The sequence below is a fragment of the Oreochromis niloticus genome, linkage group LG8 (assembly GCF_001858045.2).
Source record: "Oreochromis niloticus isolate F11D_XX linkage group LG8, O_niloticus_UMD_NMBU, whole genome shotgun sequence".
In the NCBI taxonomy this organism is placed as follows: domain Eukaryota; kingdom Metazoa; phylum Chordata; class Actinopteri; order Cichliformes; family Cichlidae; genus Oreochromis; species Oreochromis niloticus.
The window spans coordinates 27,624,610-27,648,315 of record NC_031973.2 but is presented as its reverse complement, the minus strand read 5'-3'; the positions used below and the strand labels follow the sequence as shown (position 1 = coordinate 27,648,315).

Here is a 23,706-nt window from a genome sequence, read left to right as displayed (position 1 = left end):
CGTGGACACAGTTCAGGGGGCCGGCCAGGGGGCCGACAGCACCGGAGCCCAGACAGTTCAGGGGGCCGGCCGTGCGGAAGGCAGCGGCGGCCACGTGGAAGCAGTTCAGGGGGCCGGCCAGGGGGCCGACAGCACCGGGGCCCAAACAGTTCAGGGGGCCGGCCGTGCGGAAGGCAGCAGCGGCCATGTGGAAGCAGTTCAGGGGGCCGACCGTGCGGAAGGCAGCGGCGGCCACGTGGAAGCAGTTCAGGGGGCCGACCGTGAGGGCGGCAAGGGCGTCGTCGTTGGCGAACGAGGTGATGGAGCTGGTCCGGAGGCCGACCGTGCGGAAGGCAACGGTGACGACTCAGGCGAAGGGAGTCTGGGGGCCGCCCACGACGGTGATGGCGCCTGGCCAGTGGCCTGGAAAGTGGCCGGTTAGCTGAAGGTGAAGACACGGAGGCTGGACCAGGCGACGCTGAAGACGGGGAGGCTGGACCAGGCGACGCTGAAGACGGGGAGGCTGGACCAGGCGACGCTGGCGTGGACGGTGAGGCTGCAGCTGGCGTGGACGGTGAGGCTGCAGCTGGCGTGGACGGTGAGGCTGCTGCAGGCGGCGGCGTGGAAGCCGGAGGCGCTGCAGGCGGCGGCGTGGAAGCCGGAGGCGCTGCAGGCTGGACGGGTCCCTCGGATCCCCCAGCGGAGACCAGAGACGAAGGCCGGAGCGGTCCCTCGGACCCTCCAGCGGAGACCAAAGACGAAGGCCGGAGCGGTCCCTCGGACCCTCCAGCGGAGACACGAAACGAAGGCCGGAGCGGTCCCTCGGACCCTCCAGCGGAGACTAGAGACGAAGGCCGGAGCGGTCCCTCGGACCCTCCAGCAGAAGCCATGACCAAGCCAGCAGTCATGGAGGCCACTAGCTGACACAGTGGCGACTGACAATGCACTGAGCACTGGCTCTGCCCAGGCAACGCTGACATGAAGTGGTTCCCAGGGGGCTGCTCAATCCTCAGGGGTCCAGAATCGGCTGGGGACCGAGACCCAGCCTCTGGGGAAGCCCTGGAGTGGCTAACTGTGCCAACGGCGGCTAAACCCTGAAAAGTACACTGCGTAGACATAAAGCCTTCTCCCTGCATGGAGTGAACGGGTGAATCTGGTAATACTGGAACCTGAACTGCAAGTAACGGTGACACTGGAGGCACTGGGGACTAAACTGAAAGTGACACTGGAGGCACTGGGGCCTGGACTACTGGCGGCACTGGGGCCTGGACTACAGGCGAAGCTGGGAGCACTGGGGCCTGGACTACAGGCGAAGCTGGGAGCACTGGGGCCTGGACTACAGGCGAAGCTGGGAGCACTGGGGCCTGGACTACAGGCGAAGCTGGGAGCACTGGGGCCTGGACCACAGGCGAAGCTGGGAGCACTGGGGCCTGCACTGAGTGTGGCTGCGGGGCAGCTAACTGAGCTGAGAGCGAGTGAGCAGATGACACTGGGAGCTGGGCTACTGGAGACACAGGTGACACTGGGAGCCGGGCTACTGGAGACACAGGTGACACTGGGAGCCGGGCTACTGGAGACACAGGTGACACTGGGAGCCGGGCTACTGGAGACACAGGGAGCCGGGCTACTGGAGACACAGGTGACACTGGGAGCCGGGCTACTGGAGACACAGGTGACACTGGGAGCCGGGCTACTGGAGACACAGGTGACACTGGGAGCCGGGCAGCTAAGTGAGCTACTGGGAGCCGGGCAGCTAAGTGAGCTACTGGGAGCCGGGCAGCTAAGTGAGCTACTGGGAGCCGGGCAGCTAAGTGAGCTACTGGGAGCCGGGCAGCTAAGTGAGCTACTGGAGGCCGGGCAGCTAAGTGAGCTACTGGAGGCCGGGCAGCTAAGTGAGCTACTGGAGGCCGGGCAGCTAAGTGAGCTACTGGAGGCTGGGCAGCTAAGTGAGCTACTGGAGAAAGCGGAGGTGTGGTGGAGCGAGGATAGTGAGGATGCAGTCTCTTTCTGAAGGGAGGATCGAAGGATTTGGTTATTAATCTTGACGGGAAAAGATGCTGACGCTGAGAATACCAGGCTGCGAGGGCGTCCAGAAGGGCCGCAGAATCTGCCTTGCCTGGACCACCCATGCCAAACAGCTCAAAGCAAAACCTGGCTCTCAGAGCTGCTATTATTTGTTTTAGTCTTTTAATGTCCAAAAAGCTGGCTGTGCAGAGGGTGGAAGACAAAAAGTCATCAAAAAAAACAACCTGGATGAGTCTCTTGGGAGTGTCCTCTGCGTGGATGACGCCCCGGCAATAATTCCACAGCTGCGCGAGATACGAAAAGAATGAGTCTGCTGGATCCATTTGGTGGCTGGTTCGTGCTGTCACGGTTTGCGGGTGCAAGCCGTGTGGGAAGTATTTAGGATCAGAAGCAGCAGCTCAGGTGCAGGTGAATATTTATTGACGGGAGTGCAAATCAACAGAAATGGCAGGTGACATGAACAGGAAAACCTAAACTGGGTAAAACTAACAAAACAAACCAGAAACGAAGATGCAGGGAGGTCCGGGGAAATCACACATGGAGAGACGCAGGGAGATCGAGGGGAAACAACACAGACGAACCAGCAACGAGGACGAGTGAACACACACAATAAATACACACCAGTAATCAGGGGGATGGGAAACAGGAGGGAACACACCTGGGAGACATAACAGCTGACGAGGTGGGGGAACGTAAACAGGACACACTGACATAAGACACAGACCGTCACAATAAAACAGGAACTACACATACAAGGACACACACGGGCCGAACAGAGTAAACACTAAACAGAAGAAGAACAGAACCAAAATCACACTAAATAGAAAAACACAAAACGCTGGGTCAAACGGACCCAGGATCATGACAGAAACAAAATTTTAATTCTAAAAATAAATCTTAGTTTGTTTTACAGAAGAACAGACAAAATTGACTAACTTTTGTCAATATCAAATAAACTGAGAACTAAAAGGAAATTCTCAATCTCTCCTTGTTGTATAGCTTAGCTTTTCAGACAGTTTTAACAGTTACTTTAGTCTGACAAAAGCCGAATGACGAATTAGCGCTTTCAGTCAGAGATTGAGCATGCACCACTTTATTGTATTTCCAGACTTGCTTTCAGCACAATTTACAGTGCGCGCTACTCTGTTTTTTGTCAGACTTGAAATAGCCGAAATACCTTCACACTACGGAACTTCTGTGGCCCTTCTGTTCGACAAGCTCTCCGGCATTGGAACCATCATCTGTTTTTTCTTCGGTAACCTTCGCTCACGCTCTCAGTTGATTTTTCTCTAGTCGGCAAACTAATTTCCTTCATTACCCGGGCTGCACGGCTGCAAAAACAAATACACATGTGTGCCTTGGCACTTGTGCTGCACGTAACAAGTCACGTGACGTGACGCTGCGGCTGTGATTGGTTCGGCTCTGCGCTACTTAATTTGGATTGGCTGTTCTTTTTTTCTTTTTTTTAAGAGGACAAGAGAGATGAGGCCTATCGCAATAGTTTAATTTTTCTATTGAGAAAAAGTTATTTCGCAATACATATCGTTATCGTTCTATCGCCCAGCTCTATCTGAAAGAAATACTATATAAGGGCTCTATGGTATTTTCTGAGGATAAAAGGAAGCCTTCTGTCACCCGGAAATTTCAGGACACACAAACACACACTAATCCCCTATAGTCAGCCACCCATTGCATTCCATAGAGCTCTTTTGTCTCCTATTAGGGGCTGAGGGTGGCAGCTCTGCCTGTCTGTAGTTCAAGAAGGTGACAGGTGCTTAGTGGGATGGAGAGATGCACTAATGAACGGCAGTGCCCTAGCAAGATTTGTCTCCTTCCTTACAATAAGGCTTATAGTAGCAAAAAATGGTCAGATGGTGCTTTCTATGTGAAATCGGAAGTTGGAATTTCCTGAATTTTTTCCCGTCCCCTCAGGGCAGATTTCCAACTCTGAACATCACATCAGCCAACAGCCTTAATCAGCCCAACTTAACCATCCAAGATGGAACCACTGTATATAAACATTACTAAAACTGTAAAAGCTGTCATCTGTGCTGCTACAGCTGTTTATTTATGATAGCACTGGGCAGGTTCTGTCTGCGAATGTGCTGCAGTGCTTTTAAGTACAAAAACAAGCATTGCACTGTGCTGTTAGTGATGCATTAATAGCTCTACCTTGCTAAGGTAGAACAACACAATTTTTTTTGTGGTTTTGCATTGTTTTGCAACGCCTTCCCTGACAGAAATCTGGATGGAAGCATATGCTCTTGTAAAAACTGAACATACGTTTCAGCATTGATTTGGCCTTTCCAAATCCACAGGCACTATTGTAACTGAGTGCTAATCGGAAGTTGAATGGTCCATTTCCTCTGTAGTCTGGAGGATGCGTCATCCAAAAAGAATTTAAAATATTTATTTGTCCAACCACAGAAGATGTTTTATACTTTCCCTCGGTCCCTGGTTTAAATGAGCTTTGGTCCGGAGAAGGTAGACAGCAGCGTTTCTAGATCATATTCACATATGGCTTCTTAGTAATCTGCAGAGTTGAGGGCAACAATGATTTTTCAAAATGTTACTGGACCTCTACAGTGACTAGAATCATGCCTGTTTTTACTGCAAAGAGACTTACAGATGTCATGTCTTCTGATGTTTCAGAAACGCTGCAGAAAAATTAGTGTGTTCAAACTGCTGTGACAGTCATGATTCTGCCCATTAAAAACCCAATGCAAAAGATTTGACCTCTGTTACCCCTATACCCCCCTTCCTGTGTATCTCTCTCTGTTCCCAGTGTTACATGTTCCACATGTATGTGGGAGTGCGAGCAGGTGGAGGAATTGGTGACCAGATTGAGGATCCAGCTGGTGATGAGTACGAGATCTACCGGATCATCTTCGACATCACGTTCTTCTTCTTTGTCATTGTAATCCTCCTGGCTATCATCCAGGGTGAGGCATCCTACACATACATGCACACAAACAGTTAAATGGACTCCAAACACAAGCAGGAGTCCTTCTGTTTGGACTCCTGCTTGTGTTTTGGCCAATTGTTAATTAGGTAACAATTAGCCAAAATGAATACATTCTAATATTGTAAAGTAGAGTAAACACCACAGGAAGTGTTTGTTTTTATTCTATAATATAGAGTGCTGATTCAAATGTATAATTATTTTGAGAGCAATCATTTCTGGTTCTGTTTTCAATATTTTGATTGTTCTGTTTATTTCAAATTGACTAGACTAAATAATCACGACACCTCTCCAAGTGGAGTACACTTGAACACCACCGTAAAGAATTTCCTGCTTGTAAATTCAGATAAAACTGAGCTTATTGTACTTGGCCTTAAAAATTCCACGAAGCATAGTGCCTAACCAGATACTAACTCTGGGGTAAGGATATATGCATATTAAAGAAAAATATAGGACTGCTTTCTTTGCACAACATCTCTAAAATTATAAAATATTCTGTCACAGATTGATGCTGAAAAACTATTTTGTGCATTTATTACTCCCAGGCTGGACTACTGCAATTCATTATTATCAGGATGTCCTAAAAACTCCCTGAAAAGCCTTCAGTTAACCCACAACGCTGCAGCAAGAGTACTGACAGGGACTAGATATAGTATATTTCTCCCATATTAACGTCTCTTCATTGGCTCCCTGTTAAATTCAGAACTGATTTTAAAATCCTCCTCTTCCCATAAAAAAACTTAATCATTACTTATTATTAAACTCTGTCTATCTTCCACAGTGTGCCTTTTATCTACAATAATACAAAAAAACAAGCACAAACCCCAACAATCATATGACCCTCCTATGAGGAACCGCTCTGGGAAGGAAAAACTCCCTTTTAACAGAAGGACACCTCCAGCAGAACCAGGCTCAGGGAGGGCGGCCATCTGCCATGACCGGTTGGGCTGAGGGAAGGAAGACAGGACAAAGACAGAGAGCCAGAGATTAAAAATAACTAATAATTAAATGCAGAGTGGTGTATAAACACAAAGTGAGAGAAAAAGGTGACTAAAGACGAAACAGTGCAACACGGTAACTAGGGGAGGATTCATGGTCACCTGATCCAGCACTAACTATATGCTTTATCAAAAAGGAAAGTTTGAAGCCTAACCTTAAAAGTAGAGATAGTGTCTGTCTCCTGAATCCCAACTGGAAGCTGGTTCCCCAAAAGAAGGTGTACTGTACTGTAAACTCTCAATCAGAACACCTAAGATGGGTTTAGATGGGTCTTCTTGCATGAAAGTGAACTAAAATATACCACCAAGGCAACGAAGCAGTGGCGGAAGAAGAAGCAGCACATTAGTTGTGCTGCCTACCATGGAGTGGCCTAGCCAGGCTGCAGAGCTCAGTCTAATAGAAAATCTGTGGAGGGAGCTAAAGCTTTGAACTGCCAAGAAGGAGCCAAGTAATCTGAAGAATTTCTGTAAAGAGGGGTGGGCCAAAATCTCTCGTAAGATGTGCAAACCCGTTGATCACCTAAAAGAAATGCCTTAGCACTGTGTGTGCCAACAAGGGTTTCTTCACCAAGCGCAAAGTCATATTTTGGTTGGGGATTAACTATCTGTTTCACTCAGTGATATGCAAATCAATTCATAACTTCAATGAAATTTTAGATTTTAGGTTGATATTCTTTCTCTCTCCATTAAAATGTAACTACCATAAAAATTAGAGACTGTTCGTTTCTTTTCAAGTGAGAAACTTTAGTGGTAGTAGAAATTGAGTAGGGACCAAATAATTGTTTCCCTCTGCCATACATATTGACAATGATGATAACTAAGCTTGTCAAAAACAAAAGTTTGGGGCCTAATCTTAAAAGTAGGGTGTCTGTCTCAAGAACCCAGACTGGAAGCTGGTTTCATTGGAGAAGAGTTGGTTAGAGCTGAGGGCTCTTCCTCCCATTCTACTTTTGGAAACAAACCAAATGTTAGCTTACATTCTGACACTGAAGTGCTCAGTTGGATTAATATGATATTATGAGGCTTTTAAAATATGATGGGACCTGGACCATTCAGAATTTTGCATCTGTCTAGGCTTTGTTTTTAGTATTTATAGCCTTCTCTATAGGGACATACGCTCTTTGGATGTAATATAGAGAATGTAACTGAATAGCAAAAAATACTCCTTTAGAAGTATTATAGTAGATAAAGCAGATAGCCTGCGGTTTTCATATCTATTGTTGTATTCAGTGTAATAATGTGGACCAGCATGTTTAAGCTCCACCCTCTGTGAAATTCTAGGGTTAATCATTGATGCCTTTGGAGAGCTGAGGGATCAGCAGGAACAAGTGAAAGAAGACATGGAGGTGAAAACACACACAACACTTCAATGCAGTTTTTTACAACTGAGGCATATGAACATGTAAAAATATACGTTTTGTAGTTGTTTTGTTTTGTATAGCTGTATCTCCAACAGGGGCATAGATGAAGATTGCCAATAGGTTACAATAAATGACAACCACTTAACTATCCCGTCTTTCTCTTGCAGACCAAATGTTTTATCTGTGGAATAGGTAATGACTACTTTGACACCGTGCCACACGGCTTTGAAACGCACACTCTACAGGAGCACAACTTAGCCAACTACCTGTAAGTACATCTGGAGAGTGTCTGCATTTCTCTGTGTCTTATTGTACCTTTTAACACCTACATCATCATAGATCATCACACCTACATAGTACACAGTCTTTCAGGTCAGTTAATGAAAGATAGGTGCCCAATCTTGGGGTACTTGGGGCTTGGTCCCCAATCTCAGGCAGGTGTGATGATATCTATGATATTTGTCTTGGCTTGTTTTGTACCACAGCATTTGTGTTACACTGAGGTGCACATTATTATCCCCAGTGTTTGGACACTTCTTATCCAGTTACATAAATTTCAGTGTGGCATTACTCAACTGTAACCACAGTTGCTACCATGATACTACTTGGATACTTTGGTAACTGAGTAGTAATAACTTGGAAATGGCCACATTACGTTCTTGAGCTGTAATAGAAAATACAACCAAAATTTCAAATGTCTGTTGACTTTAACCCTAAATACAGTACTGTGTCTCGAGCCAGCCCTCATTTTTAGGTATACTGCTTTATGTAGAAGTTTCTTAAAATTGTTGTACAGTCCAAGCTGTCATTAGGAGAGAGGTGGGGCAAACCCTGGGCAGGTTGTTAGTCTCTCAGAAGACAACAGTTCACATGCACATTCACACCTATGGCCAGAATCACCAATTAATCTAACAAACATGTCCTTTGAATGTGGCAGGAAGCCTCAGAGAACCCACACAGGCAAGAATACACAACTGCCTCCAGCCAGCAAGTGCTACTGTAACATCTGGCACTGATGCTGTGTGACTGATATATGCAATGATAATACTGTTTGTGTTTTCTAACAACTGTGTGTGTGTGTGTGTGTGTGTGTGTGTGTGTGTGTGTGTGTGTGTGTGTATTTGTGTGCTTCAGATTCTTTCTGATGTATCTCATCAACAAAGATGAAACAGAGCACACAGGCCAGGTAAAACACCTTTCCACTCTCTCTGCCAGTAACAGTTTTTTAATGGCTGCTTACATTGTTAAAGCCTCAGTATGGAACATTGAAAATCACCTCTGGTCATATTTGTATGTTTGATCAAATACAAAGGATAACATTTCCTGTAATGTTTAACTAATTCCTAAACAAGGGCCTCAAAACAAACTTGTAATCAGTTTGTATCTTATGTGATTAAAGCAGAATACTTTATAGAAGTTTTTCATAAATGTCTTTGTAGTAATGAGGTTTGTTTAAAACTAAAAACTGGCCAGTCTCCCATTCAAGATCATTTTGTTGGATATATACTGATGATATTCCATCATGGGTGCTATTTCTGGATCACGTTCCAGAAGTCCTGTTTTGACCACTTGCTCTGTGAACCCTGAGATTACACTGTGGACATTCACAGAAAACTTTTACTTTCATAATGACCCGAAGTCCATGTGGCGTATCGCCACTGGGAATGAGTGCTACAACAGGGCAGTTTCAGCAGTTTTCAGTTAAGGAATCCAAAGTTTCCAAGCTAAACAACAACGTGTAAGGTGTGGTGAATGTTGAAGGCTTGCCTTTTCATACACTGAAGGAGACCCAGGCCCAATCATATAAGCACAACTCCAGTTTGCCTATGTGAGTTTACTATTATTAGTAGATACAAAAGGTGTGTCTACTTGTACGAGTTTGAATCCCGATGACCTCACCTCAAGGTCAAGGTCATAGATCAAGTCTTCTGAAAATCTTTTGAATGCGATAATCTAGAGAATGAGGCGATGCAAGACTTTGAAATTGATACTATAGGTTGATCTACTAGCAGGCTGAGGGGTAGCACTGGTGGCCACCAGTTAATTTTGTAATTATTATTATTTTTGTATTGCTTGCTTTGCTTTGTGCACTAGTGCTGTTGGAACAGGAAGGGTTCATCACTGAGTCGTTCCCACAAAGTTGAGAGCATGAAATTGTCCAAAATGTATTGTGTTTTTAAGCATTAAGAGTCCCTTTCACTTGAACTAAGAGGCCAATTCCAACTCATGAAAAACAGCCCCAAATCATAATCCCCCGTACAATGCAATCAGGCAAGTAGCATTCTCCTGGCAGACACCAAACCCAGACTCAACCATCAAAATGCCAGATGAAGATTTATCACTCCAGAGAGCACATCTTCACTGCTCTAGAGTTCAGTGGCAGTGCGCTTTACACCACTGCGTCCAACATATTGCATTGCACTTGGTGATGTAAGGTTGGATTCAGCTTCTCAGCCAGCCTTCCCATGAAGCTCTCCACACACTGTTTTTGAGCTAATCTTACTAGTTTCTTTCTTTATGTCCATCAACACTGTAAATTCAAAGTGCTTAACAAATTTAGGTGCCCTAAATTAAGAGCATTTGTAATTACCAAAGTAATTTTTTATGTTTCTGTAACAGTTCGTCGACCAGTATACTCATTAATCTTTAATCCAAATATTTTTGATTTGGTAAATTATAATTATTACTGTTTTTTATAAATTTAAAGTAAAGACATTATTATTTTTTATTAAGATGCCAAATGGGTTACTTATTTGCATTTCAGAACTAAAAAGTCCTTTTAGCGGTAAATGCTATACTTGATTAATTTCTGACTTCTCAGAGAGATCCAGTACGCCGATTCAAATGTTTGTTTTTATGACATTTGGGCTCATGAATGCCACCACTAAAGGCATTGGATTAGGTTTGTTGTTTCAGATTTCATTCTGTTGTTCCCCCTGCACCTTACTTTGACTAACTTTGCATCTTTACTCACAATGAGGCACTTTCACACTATTGACATGTTAGTTTATGCCGCTCAGTCTGATTTACCTTTAATGCCTGTTGTGAATGCATAAAATGCAGGGCTTTATGCAGGGGCTGATTGGCTGGTCACTGATCAGGGTGGAGAACATTGGAGATCAACCAATTCCAGTCCATGGCTGGTCAGTGGGTGCATCTGTAGTGATCGTCTACTCTCCCTTTTGCTGGATTCCTTCTTTTGGTCACTCTGGTTTTCTTTAAATTGTTTTAAGTTTTTCCGCTACTTCAAGTGCAGTTTTTAAAGTATAACTGGAAGCTTAAAAAATATTCTTAGTTAGCTTCTAGCATTCACTTCTGTGGTATGAGCTCAGGAGCTCAGGAGCTTTTAAACCCCAGCATATCAAATGATCAAATAATGTGTGATTCAGACAAAAACGGCTTGTAGTAAGGGATGAGAATTTATACAAATTTAGCAAATTCAATACCACTGTTGATGTCACTTATCAATTCTCTTATTGATTCTCATTGGGTTCTGATTGGCTCTGCTTGGAGAGTCACCATCTCTAAGCAGCATATCAAAGACATTACATCTGTGCATATTAATTGCATGTTTTGTGGTCAAATGTTTGTGCATGTTTAAAGCATTTCCCTGTTGTGATCATATCTGGGATCATTTTTCAAAATAAGTAACAGATTACAAATATTACCCAGAACACTTTCTTAAAAGTAATATAGTATGTTATTTAATTACTCACCAGAGAAATTCATTTGTTGCACTACTTGTTATGTTACTTTTCTGTTTCTCCGTATAATGACCTGAAACACATTGTCTTATAATTACCATTTAACAATATAAACCTGAGGCTACAGTCCCACACACCAACACAAATCCCATTGAGCACACACATATGAGCTTTCTTGTAGTATTTAGGCATGAGCACAAAGCCGACAGCACAATGCAAAAATGAAAACCAGCACAAAGATACTTTCAAGTGATCACCACAGGGATTCTGCTTTAGAAACATGAACACATAGAAACGGACGCTGCACCCTGACTGCACATCACTGCCTTTGTTAGCTGTTGAAGATCAGGTCTGACTGCTGGGCTGGGGTCGGCTTTAATGGCACTCTGGGTTCTAGGCTAGCTTTGTTCATTTCAGTAGGTACCTAGAGGTCACAATGCTAGTACTAATTTCCATAATGAACAAAGCTGATGTGATAATTACACTTTAAATGTAACACACATGAAGCAAACCCTCCTTACCTCTTGCTCTCTGTCTTTAAGGAGTCTTACGTATGGAAAATGTACCAGGAACGTTGTTGGGAGTTTTTCCCCGCTGGTGACTGTTTCCGGAAACAGTATGAGGATCAGCTCAACTGAGTCAACCTTGGAGTGACAGACTCTTAACTCTGAAAGGCCGACTGCAGCCATCTGGCCTCTGCTTGTCCCTCAAACGTTTATTACTTTTCTGAGGAGGCTGTACCAAATGATGGGTTCCTCTCTATGCGTCATCTCTCCTCAAGTGGCAGGCTCTTCAACGGGACACACCCTGCCATTGTCATCCAGACAGTCAGCTCCACCCCCCGACCTTTAGCACACTCTGCTTTTGAGACCTTGTACATAGAAAACTTCAGAAAATATGATGTACAATACATGACAGGTAGCAGGTCTAGAATTTTTTCACTCTGATGACTTCCTTGCTTCCTCTTATTCTATATTCAAAGTAACTTGCAAAAAATACAAAGGATTAATGGATTGAGGGTAAAAGAAGAAACCTAAAGAATGTTTTACTTTTAATATGACCATGTCTACGCCCTTTCATGTTTATAATGCACGATTCATATAGGTACAGGTGGTGGATACAATAATCAAACAAGTTGACGACTTATTCTGGCAAGAAGAACTCTGCAGCAAATCTACACTTCAATAAGCTTAAAGTCGTGCTGACCTGAATACGATGGACAATGAAAATCGAACACAGCACCAAAGTGGAGACTTCAGAACAATCAGAAAGCTGAATGAAGCCCCTGTGCAAAGAGGAACATTTTCACAAACAGAGCTGCTGTGTTGAGTTGAATTACAGTTTGGTCCAAGAGTTTGAACAATGACACATGTTCTTCTCACTTTACTTACTTATACCACCATCACAGTGGATCTCAAGTCAAACAATGTAGATCACTAAATACTTGATTTGCCTTCAGCTACTGCTTGTTTGTGTTCTTCAGCCTTCACTTTTTTGTTCGGTAAATGAAAATGCTCCTTCGGGTTGAGATCAAGTGAGAGACTTGGTCATTGAAGAATATCACATTTCTTTGGCTTTAGAAAACCTTGAGGATAAACATATTTTCAAAAGCTAGCCACGTAGTAAACACCCTTTATCATTGTCAATTTATCATTGTCAGTAAAATCAAATAAAGTGCACACCACTGGTTACACTCAAGAAGAGGAAGGCAAGAATACATTTTGACAGAAAACATCGTCCACCCGGTTCTGTATTAAGTTCTTTAAACAGATGAAACCTAGGCTGACTTGTACCAGAATGATGGGAAGAGAAAAGTATGGAGAACAAAAGGAACGGCTCATGATCCAAAACACACCATCCATCAAATGTGATACAGTGCACTGGCATGTGGGGCTGCCAGTGGAACTGGGTAGAAACAGCAGAATTAATTGTGAAGTGTACAGGGCTGTACTCTGCTCAAATTCAGCCAAATACTGCAAAACTGGTTGGAAAGCATTTGTCAGAGCAAATTGATAATGACCTCACCACAAAAGAAACCCAAGAATTTCTCAATATTCAAGAGATATTCTTCAACGGCCAAGTCAGTCCCCTGATCTTAACCCAGCAGTTTTATTTATATGTATTTTATTTATTAAATTAAAAACATAATGGTGAAAGACTCACACATGTGCAGTAACTGAAGGCAACGGAAGTAATGGACTATGGTGGATCTCAAGGGAAGAAACATTTGGTGATGTCTGTTGGGTTCTAGACTTCAGGCAGTTACTGACCGAAATTACTGATGGATTTATGGACCTAAGTATAAAAATAGTTTTTTGTTAAACTCCTGGAATTAAAGGTAAACGTCTAGACAGTTTGGTCATGTGATTAAAAATCCACTGTGGGGTTGTAAGAGGCCAAATTGAAAAAACAAAAGAATAACATTCTGTCATTGGGCACTGGAGCAGACTGTAAGTTTACTGTTGATCATGCTGTGTCCACACACTGTACCATGCAGCACTGTGTGTGAAGGGACCCTTAATTATATGCTCATGGCTTACCACATGTTCATCAAGTTCATTTTGCTCCACATAAAAAAGTCAAAGCATGGACAATTCATAATCCTCAACCAGCTTTCTGATATGCCTAAATAAATACATAGCTTATAAAATGATTGAATCCATTACTGTCTTTGATAATTGATTTTTATGCATTTTTTGTTTGTTTTGTTAATGTTTGTCACCGGTAGTAACAGGACATCAGAGATGTATATTTTTTCAACACTCATATTCACGGTGATAAATGCGAAGAACTGCTGGTCAGTCAATGTCTAACCCCAGTACTGGGCAGGATTAGAAGAGCTTAACAAATGTGTATTGTGTCCAAATCTTCAATATTTTGTTGTTGTGTAAGGAATATGACAGACTCTAGGCACCACTAGTAGGGCTTTGTTTTTTTGTTTGGTTTTGTAAAGCTTAGTAACATTTGTTAATGAAAGCTTGTGATTTTCTGAAAAAGCAATATCAAAACAGCCCAAAAATGAAAAACAAGTAGAAAATATAATAAACAAACAATAGAGATTTATTTGTTTTAGAAGTTTATGGCTGCAGATATAGCTGCATGCTTGTTAGCTAAGAGGAATAATCAGCCAGAATGGAGCAATCAGATGTGTTTCCTACAGTACTAGAAGAGCACAACAAAGGCAGCAGTGAGGAGACAGAAAGGGGGAACGGGAGGATGCAGTGCCTTATCTAGCTGGAGAGGATCTATGAAAGCTAGACAAGAAGAGTAGCTTCATAAAACTACAGTATACAAACTGAGGAGAACATATGAAGCTAAGAGTACCACAGAATAATATTTTATAGAAGTAGAAGAAGAGAAGGACTTTGGATATCACGAATGTTATTGCTCAGCGGTTCTTAGGTCGACCAGAGCAGAAATGCACACATTTCAGTTGTGCAGTGCAAATTGGGGTGTTACAATTCCAAAAGGTGTCATAGTTGACTGTAACTAGCCTCAAACCAGGGTACAGTAGGTTAACTTAGGGCTAGGTTACATTTTAACCACATTTCGTTTTGTACAACAGCCCTTCAGTAAATCCATTTTTCCTGTTTTACAGAACTTCTAATTCTATTAGTTATCATCATCTTGAAGGGTTCAGTTTAAACACTGAACAACCATCACAGCCTATTTAGGGTTAAGATTAGGGGTACGGTTAGCATTAAGTTTGTATTTACCAGGTTGTGAATTCAATTGGAATTTTCACCTATTTAACATATTCAGCTGAAGTCTAATAACAGAAATTCTGAAGGTAAGATGCATGTAAGAGACCTAAGGTAATGTCTTGAGAACAGTAATGTTATGTTTAGCATGTAGCTAAAATGTAAGCTAACCTCACCTCTAAGTGGGCTGTAAGTAAGTTGGTGGATGTTAAAAGGTTAATGAAATTTTTCGTATTTAATCTGTCTTTATAAAAACACATTTGGGGAAATATACAAAATATATGTTTAAATTGACACCAGCTTACTCATCAGAATACAACAGATGTTGCTCGGTGGACCTAATAAGAGAACAGGTTGAGTGTATGCTGCAGGTTCTGTTCAGCTATATGAGTGATGCAGAAAAAAAAATTTTTTTATTGAATAATTTCTGATACTGCTATACAACCAAGTTTAAAGATCAACACTTGTCGTGGCTTTGGTTAGAAATCAGCAGCCACATGTTACAGTCTGTGGGCTACTATTTTCAGTTTCTTAGGAATTGTAATAGTTACATCTCACATAACTGGCAACAATTAACATTCCGTAGAACACATTTCACAACTTTCTTGTCAAATAAGGAATAGTTCATGATATGCATTTTTGTGATGTTCTTATATAATAATTACTTTTATTGTAAACACACCTCCCTCTCAAAAAAAAGTCTAAAAAAATATTTGCATGCTAATGGGGAATATTGAGTAGGTATAATAAATAGACTAAATCTCTGTTGCCCATAATTTATCCATTAAGATTCTTTTAGTTATTTAAGATAAATCATTTAGGTGTTGTAGGATGAGTTGTAACTCTTTAAGATATTTTACCACAATTATATATTTTTTTTAAAAGACAGTAGGCCCTGCTTTTCTGTCATTTAACCATCTCTGTTTGTAAAGGTTTGCTTAAGCTGGTTCTGAGGTCAATGCAAAAGACCTTAAGGGAGTTTAAGAGAAGAATCACTTTTACCATTGTATATCTCAAAGAAAGAAGTAGAACAAATTAAAGCTTGCTTAACTTTGTCTCAGAAGTAATTTAAGTTTTAAATTTATTCAGTTATCTTTTATTTTCAGATAATAAAGAAATAAACTGAGGTTTTGTTAAATTTGTCTCACTCGATCTTAAAGGTGCAACAAGTAGCGTAATATTTCACTGGCTCTAACCTATAGATTTTGTTATCCATCACTCTTTTATCTCTAAAACCCAAAACTGTCAGTAGTAGAGTGTGAGAAAGTTGAAATGAATATCAGTTCAACTTGTATAAACTGTTTAACAACTTTAAGCTGCTGTTTGATGCAAAGTGTTTGATAATAAATTAGGCAGCTTAAAGTATGATGCAGTTTGTCAGAGAAGACAATGTCAGGAAGCCTATAAATGAAACTCTAGACTTTGCTGATGGAGACGCATTGGTAGGAACATGTTGCTTGTTGTTAATGCTGTTGTGTTTAGGCTGGCACTAGAGGCCACTAAAGAGCCATGTTTACTGGTTTCACCTTTAAGTGAGTGCTGGTGCATGTGTAACTGATAACTGCTGACTTTAACACTGATAACACAGTGGATGTCACAGCTGCAATCAACCAGTGTAAGTGTCTTGAACTGTGTTCATTATACCATGCTGATGCGATGCCTCATTTTTATTTATTCCAATCCCTTTTCAGACTGAACAAGGCCATTACCAAGTGGCATTTTGCTCATGTAAAAATAAATATTTTCCACATGTATCATGAAGGGGGCATGTTTAGTTTGCCACAAAGTCTACTTCATGTAGTAATTATGAGTATGCTATTGCTACTTTTGAGAGACAAATGTGTAAAGAGGAAATTGATCTATAAGCAATGATAGATTTGCATGATTTTGAAAATAAAATTTTATTTATTAACTTGTTAATTGAAGAATGCTCTTAATTCAGCTATGTTTTTAATTTCTTTAAAGATAATTTGTTTTTTATGGTTACTTTTTATAAAATATATACAGGCTGTAGACGCTTACATCCATTCATTTCCTTATCCAAAGATGAGTTTTAGTGGCAGCCTGAGCTGATCTTCTGGCCTCCTCCTGGGAGGGTCCTGAAAAAAACCTCCTAGGAGAGGCACAGAGATGACCTCCGGATCAGATGCCTGAACCACTTCAGCCAGCTTCCTTCAATGTGAACTAGCAGCAACTCTGCTCGAAGCTCCCTTTAGATGTTTGAGCTCTTCATCCTTCCTTTCTTAAACTGATCCCAGCCACCTTAGAGAGGAAACTTATTTTGATTGCTTGTATCTGCAACACTCTTCTTCAGAGCACTAGCTACAGAGCATGCCCAAAGGTCTGGGTAAAGTGCTTTCTGGCTCAGCTCTCTCTTTACCACAGTGGTCACTTGCAACACCAGGGCAAGCAGTCTGCCAATCCTGCTCCTCCTCTACTTTCATGAGCAAAACCATAAGATACTTCAAATCACTCGCTTGGAAGGCAACTATCCTCCAACCCAAAGGGTTCTTTTTTCAGTTTCATTGCAGTGTCATGGGGGTAGTAGTGTTTTTTCTTGTGTCCCAATCAGCTGAGTACTGTAACTGCACAGTTGCAGTGTTTCTAATGCAGTATTAAATTAGTATTATTGGAGTGTTGCATTAGTAGTTTAGCACTGCGTTGGTACCCTGAAAATATTAGCGTGGTGTAACATTAAATAAGTATTACTGTAGTATTATGGTGGTAGTATTGTAGTTATCGTACGTGAACTGAAAAAGTAATTGGAGTAAAAAGTAATTGGACACTGGCAGAGATGCTCTTTATTTCAGGCGACGTTCACGATACAAATGTTGAAGGACTGACTTCCACTGTCTTTGTGTCTTTGTTTAGAAGCAGAGCGGTGCAGATGGGTCCTGTTCTCAACCCTGTCATCGCTGTGGTGGTGGGAAAGACTTTTGTTGTGACCTTTGTGGAAAATCTTTCAGTCATGCAAAGAGCCTAAAAATACATCAACGTAGACACACTGGAAACAAACTGAAATACTGCAAAGAATGTGGGAGAAGCTTCACCAGATCACATGAGTTAAAACACCATGAAGTCATTCACAGTGGGGTTAAAAAGCACCTCTGTGATCAGTGTGGGTCATCGTTCACCACTGCAGGTGAGCTTAAAACACACAAACAAGTCCACACAGGAGAGAAACCATACAAGTGCACACACTGTGACAGAAGCTTCTCACAATCAAGTAGTCGTAACCATCATGAACATACCCACGTGGAAGGAAACTACAGCTGTGACCGGTGTGACAAGACTTTCAGGAATCTCAGTTCATACTCCGAACACAAACGATCCCACACTGCAGATAAACTGTTTCACTGCTACAAATGTGCAAAAACCTTCACTTCACTATCTGTTCTGTGCAAACATCAGCGTGATCACGCGGGGCGGAAATCATTCCCATCTCCGGATCACGGTGAATCTGGTGTCAGGGTCAGACTTAAAACTGTTGAGCTCAGGCTCCACAGAGTTCAGCTGGAATCTCATGTAAAGAACTGATGAGGCTGCTGTAAATATAAATGTTCCCGCAGTTACATCTTAAGCTTCTAAACTCTTCTACTTTAGTGCTCTTATCGAGTGGTTAGCTTTTTTTTGTTGGAAGAAGAAATCTGTTGTTATGTAATCAAGTTTTTATTGAATGTATTTTGATCCATGTGTTCTATAGGTGTTCTTTGTTCAGGCTGTCTGTGTCATGAAACTTTGCAACGGTTAAATAAAAAATGAAAATGTTAAATAAAGAAATGGTTCAATGACAGTTTGAGCCATGATGTCATTTCCTGTATTTCAGAGTAAAGACTCGAGGGATGAATGGAAACATGTTTACAGTCAGTCAGATTAACTGTTTTCAGTGACACAGATGGAGGTTTATCAGAGGACACTTGGCTTTCCTTCCCTTACACTGAACAGGGTTCCTGCAGCTTATTACAAACTCTGATCTTAAATTTAAGAAAAATAAGATCTTTAAAATCTTGTTTTTTGTTTTGTTTTTTTATCAAACTTGCTGTAGGTGTTAAAACTTCTGATTTCTTTTTAAATTTTTTAGGAAAATAATCTTTTATAGTTGTGGTTTCATTTGCTCAGCGTTTATCAGCGTTTCCTGATACAAGGCAGGATGGATCCATGCTTTTGTGTTTTTTAAGACAAATTCTGAAGCTAAAATCTGAATGTTACAGAGATTGAGACCCATCAGATCAGGCAACATTTTCAATCTTCTGTTGTCCCCTTTTGTGTACAACAGAAGATAACAGTGGAAGGAGAATGAACTGGGAGATCTCAGGTCCATTTTACCTCCCGGGTACGTCAAGCTCTTCCTCTACTAATTATTGCAAACACGGAAAGCTTTTAGGAACATTTAAAGTTTGTTTTGTTTTTAAGTAAATTTTGTGGAAGCTTCAGTCTGAGATGATGGTTACAGAAACTGTGCAAGGATGACGTTTCGTACTTATTTGATATAGAGAAGTGAGTCACCAGAGAATGGGTCCATGTTAGTTAGTCATGCTGGAGATGTTTTTTTCAGACTCACAGACATAACAATGATCAGAAGAGCATAACGAGCAAACGGACGCAACTCCCAGTTTTTTCTCCATTTCATGCATGAGAGCAGATTTTAAGAGAAATGCATTGTCAAAGCTGTCGTCAAAGACTGCTACGGTAGCAACCGAGCCAGCTAACACACCTGGTCAGGAAACATGAAAGTACTAACTGTTGGTTAGTACTTTCAAAATAAGAGTGTGGGGATTGTCTACTAGTAAATCAATCGTGAGCGCTCGTGTTGCCTCAGATGGATAAATAGAAATAAGTCAGTAGATAGATGCTAGGTAGATGCCTGACTATACTTGTATTATCCACATGATAATGTGTGACGCTCGGTAATGCACCGATGAATCCCCCGAAAAACAGAGGGCTCGATCACATACAGCTCAGCCTTCGTAGCATAATGTGCCACAAATGTTAATGACTAACAAATCCCAGAAACATTAAAGGGTCTGTGCACTAGGGTAGCTTTGCATGATTCACAGTGTAAAAAATAATCCTGATTTATAGTACAGTCTGCGACATAGGTGCAGCCTCTCAGTCGAGCCTGTGTGGCATAAGCTGTTTTAACTGTCTTTGCTACTGTTAAGGGATTTCTTAGGATTTTAGGATTTTTATTATGTTATGCTTAAAAGTACATTTCATTATCTAAATGTGTTTGCTCTTTCTTACTCAGCTTAACCTCTGCAACTCTGTGCAGACTCCTAAATGGGGAAGTTACACAGGAAGCCTGCAGTTCTATTTTCTCTCTTCCTGTATGTGCTCTCTGAATAAAGACTCTTCCTTTTTACTGCAGCGGTGCGAGTCTCCCTCGACCGTGTACACGTAAACCTGTCTGAGCCTTTTTATTCCGACCTGGGTTGCAATTCAGGAAAACTCCTGACATTTCTTGGTCCTTCGAGCCGGATGGGATACAGCATTTTTGTGAGATCCCACAGGAAAGCCTCACCGAGTCCTGACGCCGTGAGAAGCCCACGCTGAAGTCTGTCGACAGCTCCTCTCTAGGTAGAGGATATAAAGTCCAGAGACGTAACGTTCGGGTTCTGGCCGGCGTTCTTATAAGTGGTCCACGGCGGTGGGGGTCAATGAGGTTGACCTGAGAGACCGGCAGCAACCAGGTGAATATTAACACTCAGACACCTCGCGTAAAACGTTTAGGCTCGCCCAGAGGGGCTGGTAGCATTCCTAAAAGTAAAGGCTCGCCTGGAAAAGGGTTGGAAGCATTTTTAGATAAACCTCGTCCATAAAACGTAGTGCGCGTTGAAAAGGTGTTGTTGTTGTTTTATTTTTGTTGGTGGAATAAGTTGATTTTACAGCACAATAAGGAGGCTGAACTATTCCACTATTTTGTTTGCTGTTGGCCACCCAAGTACTGGTGAAAAGAGAGAAACAGGTCGTGTTGACACCGCTTTCAAGAATAGCTTGAAAGTAGAAGGCCGTGTCAACTACCTCTCTCGATTCTCGTGCCAGAGAAGGTGCCGCAGTTGTGTAGTTGTAAAGTATTAAAATTAAAAGGATTAAAATGGGTAATGAAGCTTCAAAACTCACTGCTGACGAGCAGTGGTTAGAAAAGAAATGTCCAGGTGCCGGACAAATTAGTGCATATAGATGGAGAAATCCAAAGAAAACCTAAATGTCCCACGTGGGAGGGAAAATGCATTAACTAAATTATAAGAAACCCTCCAAGCAGAAATAAATACTGAACAGGAAGCTAAAAAGAAGGTTAACAACCTGTAAACTGGTATTAACAATGAAACATAGTTGGCATGATGACCGTGCCTAGAATGCATGAAACCAGATAATTCACAAAAAAGATATATCAAATAGAAAGAGAGATGCATAAGGCATATTAAGGCTGCGTCATTGTTCAGCCAAGGAAAATGTCTCCAGCTTGGGAAGGTGTGAAGCTGCAGATTCACACAGGCCTTTGATGGATACATAATAAAATATAAACTAATATACTATTGTATATTAGTAGTGAAGTAGTGTACTGTAATATACTATTGCTGTTATAAAAAAGGAAAAACAATACTATGATAACATTAACAATGACATACTATTAATAAGAAGAGGCACCTCAGTCAGTTATGATGTGAGGTGGAAGATTGCTAAAAGTAGTCTGAGTCAAGCTTAAGGTTTGCTCAAACTCAGTACAATGATATATGAGATGAAGAAAATAAGGAATTAACTACACTAATCAGGTGCATAGAGACACTTGACCTGCTTGTAAACCTGTCATCTTAGATGAGATTTCGTTAGGATGAAGAGCAAACCTATACTAACAACTAATGTGAAGCTGAATTGAATATGTGGACACTACCAAGCTAATGAGGAGCGGTGACGCGCATGGAGATGCTGGTTTTGCTCACTACAATTGTATAAATAGAGTTTGGAAGCATTCAGTAACTTAAGAATAGCCTAGGACGAAACTGTGTAGGCTATGCAGTAACCACAGCAGATAGAGTTGTAGAAGCGAAACCGTTGACATCCTCACACACGCAGGCCAAGATATAAATATATACACTGACAGACAGTATGTTTTTTCAACACTTTGAGATCTTCTAAAGACACTGTCAAAACTGCCAAAACAGTTCAGAGGTCACTGAAGGCAATAACTTGCAGATCAAAGCCGCAAAAGCAGCGGCACAACAAACTATAGACATATTAATGTCTGACTCCCCAATGCAAATATCACTTGATGTGCTTATAAACGAACAGAGAGCTGCACCAACTACAGAACAAAGGAAATGGTTAAAAGGTGGAGCACAGCCAGAAAGTGGTTTGATGACTTGTAATAGCAAACCAATACTACCAAAGTCCCTACGCATATCAGCAGCATTATTGTCAACAGGAGGGAGGGGTAGGAGTGGTAGATAAAATTTCGGAAATTTATTGGAACATGCATGATTTGCCAAAAACATAATGTGCATAATGCACACCACCTCCTCCTTTTCATACAATCCACATGGGATTTATTGAGCTAAATGAATGCCAAGGCTCAGAATACGCTCTAGTGATCATAGACGTGATCTCAAAATAAAATAGAAATCTATCCAGTAAAAAAAGCAGACGCCATCTCAGTAGCAAAATGTTTGTGCAACCATTTTATTTCAATATATGGCATCCCCACTCTGATAAGATCAGACAATGGGACACATTTTGTTAATGAAGTAATCAGTAAGGTCTCTGAAGCACTAGGAAATACAACAGAGACTGAGAAAATGCATGGAAGAAACAGGGAGACCATGGCCTGAGTGTATAGGCCTGGTAAAAATGTGGATGAGACTGACACAAAGTTCTCAGAAACTCACACCTTTTAAAATCATTCACGGTAGACTATTTCCACTAGCAATCACAAGTGAACCTATAGATAAACCTATAGATAAGTCAATAGAATAACTACACTAGCCGAATGGATGACTACATTACTTGAAAATAAAGAGATTGTTCTAAACAACTCTCCAGTATCTTGCAGGTTGAAACCAGGTGATCGGATCCTGATCAAAGTACTCCAAAGGAAAAATTGGAGTTCACCAAGGTGGGAAGGTCCTTATCACGTGCTACTCACCACACCTACTGCCTGCAAAATAGCAGAAAGACTGTCTTGGATCCATCAAAGCCACTGCAAAAAAGTGAGTGACAACCTAAACGTTTAGACGCCGACACCCCTAACTCCTGTATGGTGATCTATTGGTGGAGGGAGGGCTGATCGGGTATACCCCGCCTTCTTCTTCTTGCCAGTAGTCTACTCATCAGAGGTGACAGGTGTGTCTGGTCATCATGAAGACACTTGTCCTCCTAGTGGCTAATGTTACACTCCTGGTGAGTTTCTTAACACTCACCCGAAAGAAAGAAGATGAACAACGCATGGTATCGATATATACATGACAGCACACCCAGAAAAGACTGCTATGTTTGCTCCTATATGCCCCCAACGACACAGTACGCCACCTTGTACGCGAAGGGAATGGACATAATTCAAGCAAAGTGTGCCGCAAGCTACGCCAGCCGTGGGCATCAATTCCAGGGAATCGAGGTCAGCCATGAGGAACCACTCCAGATAGGACTACGAAATGGCACATGTGACGAATGGTTCTGGGTTGACCTGAGAGTGAAGCACAGAAGTGAGGCTAAATCATTCACAGTCTTTCTTGGAAACAATGGGAATTTGAGCCACAGCCTATGCTACCGCCAAGAGAACGGATCCACGCCAATGGGAAACACCACCACCAACTGCAAAGCAGTACAGACACACGCTCCTGGAGGGCCCGTGAAGAGCAGCAACATCTCAAATGGCACCTTCTGGGTGCAAGGGATAGCCTGGGATATCCTTCCTGGGAATTGGACAGGTCAGTGCGCTCCCATTTTCATATCTGACCACACTTTCAAGATAACCATGGACGC

General features: G+C 41.9%; 1 protein-coding gene across 1 annotated transcript in view; it reads left to right on the top strand.

The window, feature by feature from the left end:
- Positions 1 to 16,739, top strand: part of ryr2a (ryanodine receptor 2a (cardiac)) — a 267,874-nt gene extending 251,135 nt beyond the window's left edge. The window contains exons 111-115 of the mRNA XM_025909791.1: positions 4,790 to 4,946; positions 7,246 to 7,310; positions 7,493 to 7,593; positions 8,460 to 8,511; positions 11,572 to 16,739. Of these exons, the coding sequence (XP_025765576.1) occupies positions 4,790 to 4,946; positions 7,246 to 7,310; positions 7,493 to 7,593; positions 8,460 to 8,511; positions 11,572 to 11,667 (471 nt within the window). The 3' untranslated portion in view covers positions 11,668 to 16,739. The remainder of the gene's footprint in view (positions 1 to 4,789; positions 4,947 to 7,245; positions 7,311 to 7,492; positions 7,594 to 8,459; positions 8,512 to 11,571) is intronic.
- Positions 16,740 to 23,706: the final 6,967 nt, after the last annotated feature.